This window comes from Phytophthora parasitica (assembly GCF_000247585.1).
Source record: "Phytophthora parasitica INRA-310 unplaced genomic scaffold supercont2.92, whole genome shotgun sequence".
Lineage (NCBI taxonomy): Eukaryota > Oomycota > Peronosporomycetes > Peronosporales > Peronosporaceae > Phytophthora > Phytophthora nicotianae.
Window position 1 is genome coordinate 84,546 of NW_008649078.1, and position 1,274 is coordinate 85,819.

The 1,274-nt window shown below is 48.4% G+C and overlaps 1 protein-coding gene across 1 annotated transcript; it reads left to right on the forward strand.

Moving 5' to 3' along the window:
• Nucleotides 1–252: 252 nt before the first annotated feature.
• PPTG_18734 (hypothetical protein) lies at nucleotides 253–1,137 on the forward strand (the record flags this gene model as incomplete). Its single annotated transcript, XM_008916969.1, has 1 exon — nucleotides 253–1,137. One exon carries the CDS (start codon nucleotides 253–255, stop codon nucleotides 1,135–1,137), a length of 885 nt encoding a protein of 294 aa, XP_008915217.1.
• Nucleotides 1,138–1,274: the final 137 nt, after the last annotated feature.

Genomic DNA, 1,274 nt, shown 5'->3' on the forward strand with positions numbered 1-1,274 from the left:
CCATGAATAGTACAAATAGAGGAAATGCGTAGTTGAGCATCAATGGAGGTTGGTTTCACCGTACCATCGCATGAGGTACCATCGCATCAAAAGAGAAACCACCATTTCGGTGTTACAGGCTGGAAATGCAATGTAGAAATACATCCCGAAGGATTCATCTTTCTGCTCGTTTCTTGCCATTATCCGTTTGGACGCGACAGCTGAACTCTCCAAGTTGATCCAAGGCAACTTCTCCAGCACATTTCGCTGTCCATGGCTGTACCGAAGGTGGCCCCGTTCTACGGAAATGCCCCCTTCATACTGGAAACCGGCGACCTCACTTCAGCTATCGCTTCAGGCCTCCTTCGACCGAACGTCTTCGTTCAGCAAACCGACCGAAATCTAGAAAACTACGGCGTCGCCTACAGTCGCAAGGACAATATCGGTATTGAGACTCATGGTTCTCAAAAAGCCATTCAAACTCGCTGTAAGGAATTTGCTAAGTCTTGCGGATTCCAGCTGAAGGTTGCGGGATTCAGCAGTAAACACGGCGGTGGTAATGCAAAGTACGTCTGCAAGAAATTGAACGGTCAGCAGTTCTTCGACAAGGAAGCTGACCAAGGCGCCATCAGTTGTCCCTTTTTCTTCAACGTCAGTGGAGTTGCCGGTGAATGGAAGGTGATAAGGGCCAATTTCTGCCACAACCATCTCAAGAACGTCGGGTTTTCTGGACGCCCTGTTGCTGAAGGGACCATCGCTCGTCCTGACAAAGACCTGTGGAATACAACACAGCAGGTCGACGAGATGATCCGCCTGGTCCGATCCGAAATGCTGAACAAGTATGAAGGCAAAACGGACCGGATGACTGGAGCTGCAATCGCTAAGTTTCTTCTCGGGAAAGGAATTTCGACAGGTCGGTCTTCAATAAGCCGAATTAAGCTAACCCTTGACGAGTTGAACCACGGCGATCGATTGACTAACTACCAAAACCTGGAAAGTTATCTGAAGCTCATGGCAGAAAAAAAAATGCAGGCTCGGTCTGGAAATTCGAGAAGAACTTTGATGGAACTTTTCAGCGTGCCTGCTTCATTCCAAGTATCGGTATTCGAGTGGCAAGAGCGGGTAGGCGTTTATTTGCAGTCGACGGTGCTCACTTGAAAGGTGAGATGAACAACTATGGAGTTTATCTCGTCGCGACAGTGAAGGACTACGACAACCACATTCTACCTTTCGCATTTTCTCTCGTCCCGACAGAAAACTACGATCACTGGGTGTGGTTTTTATCTGCGGTGAAA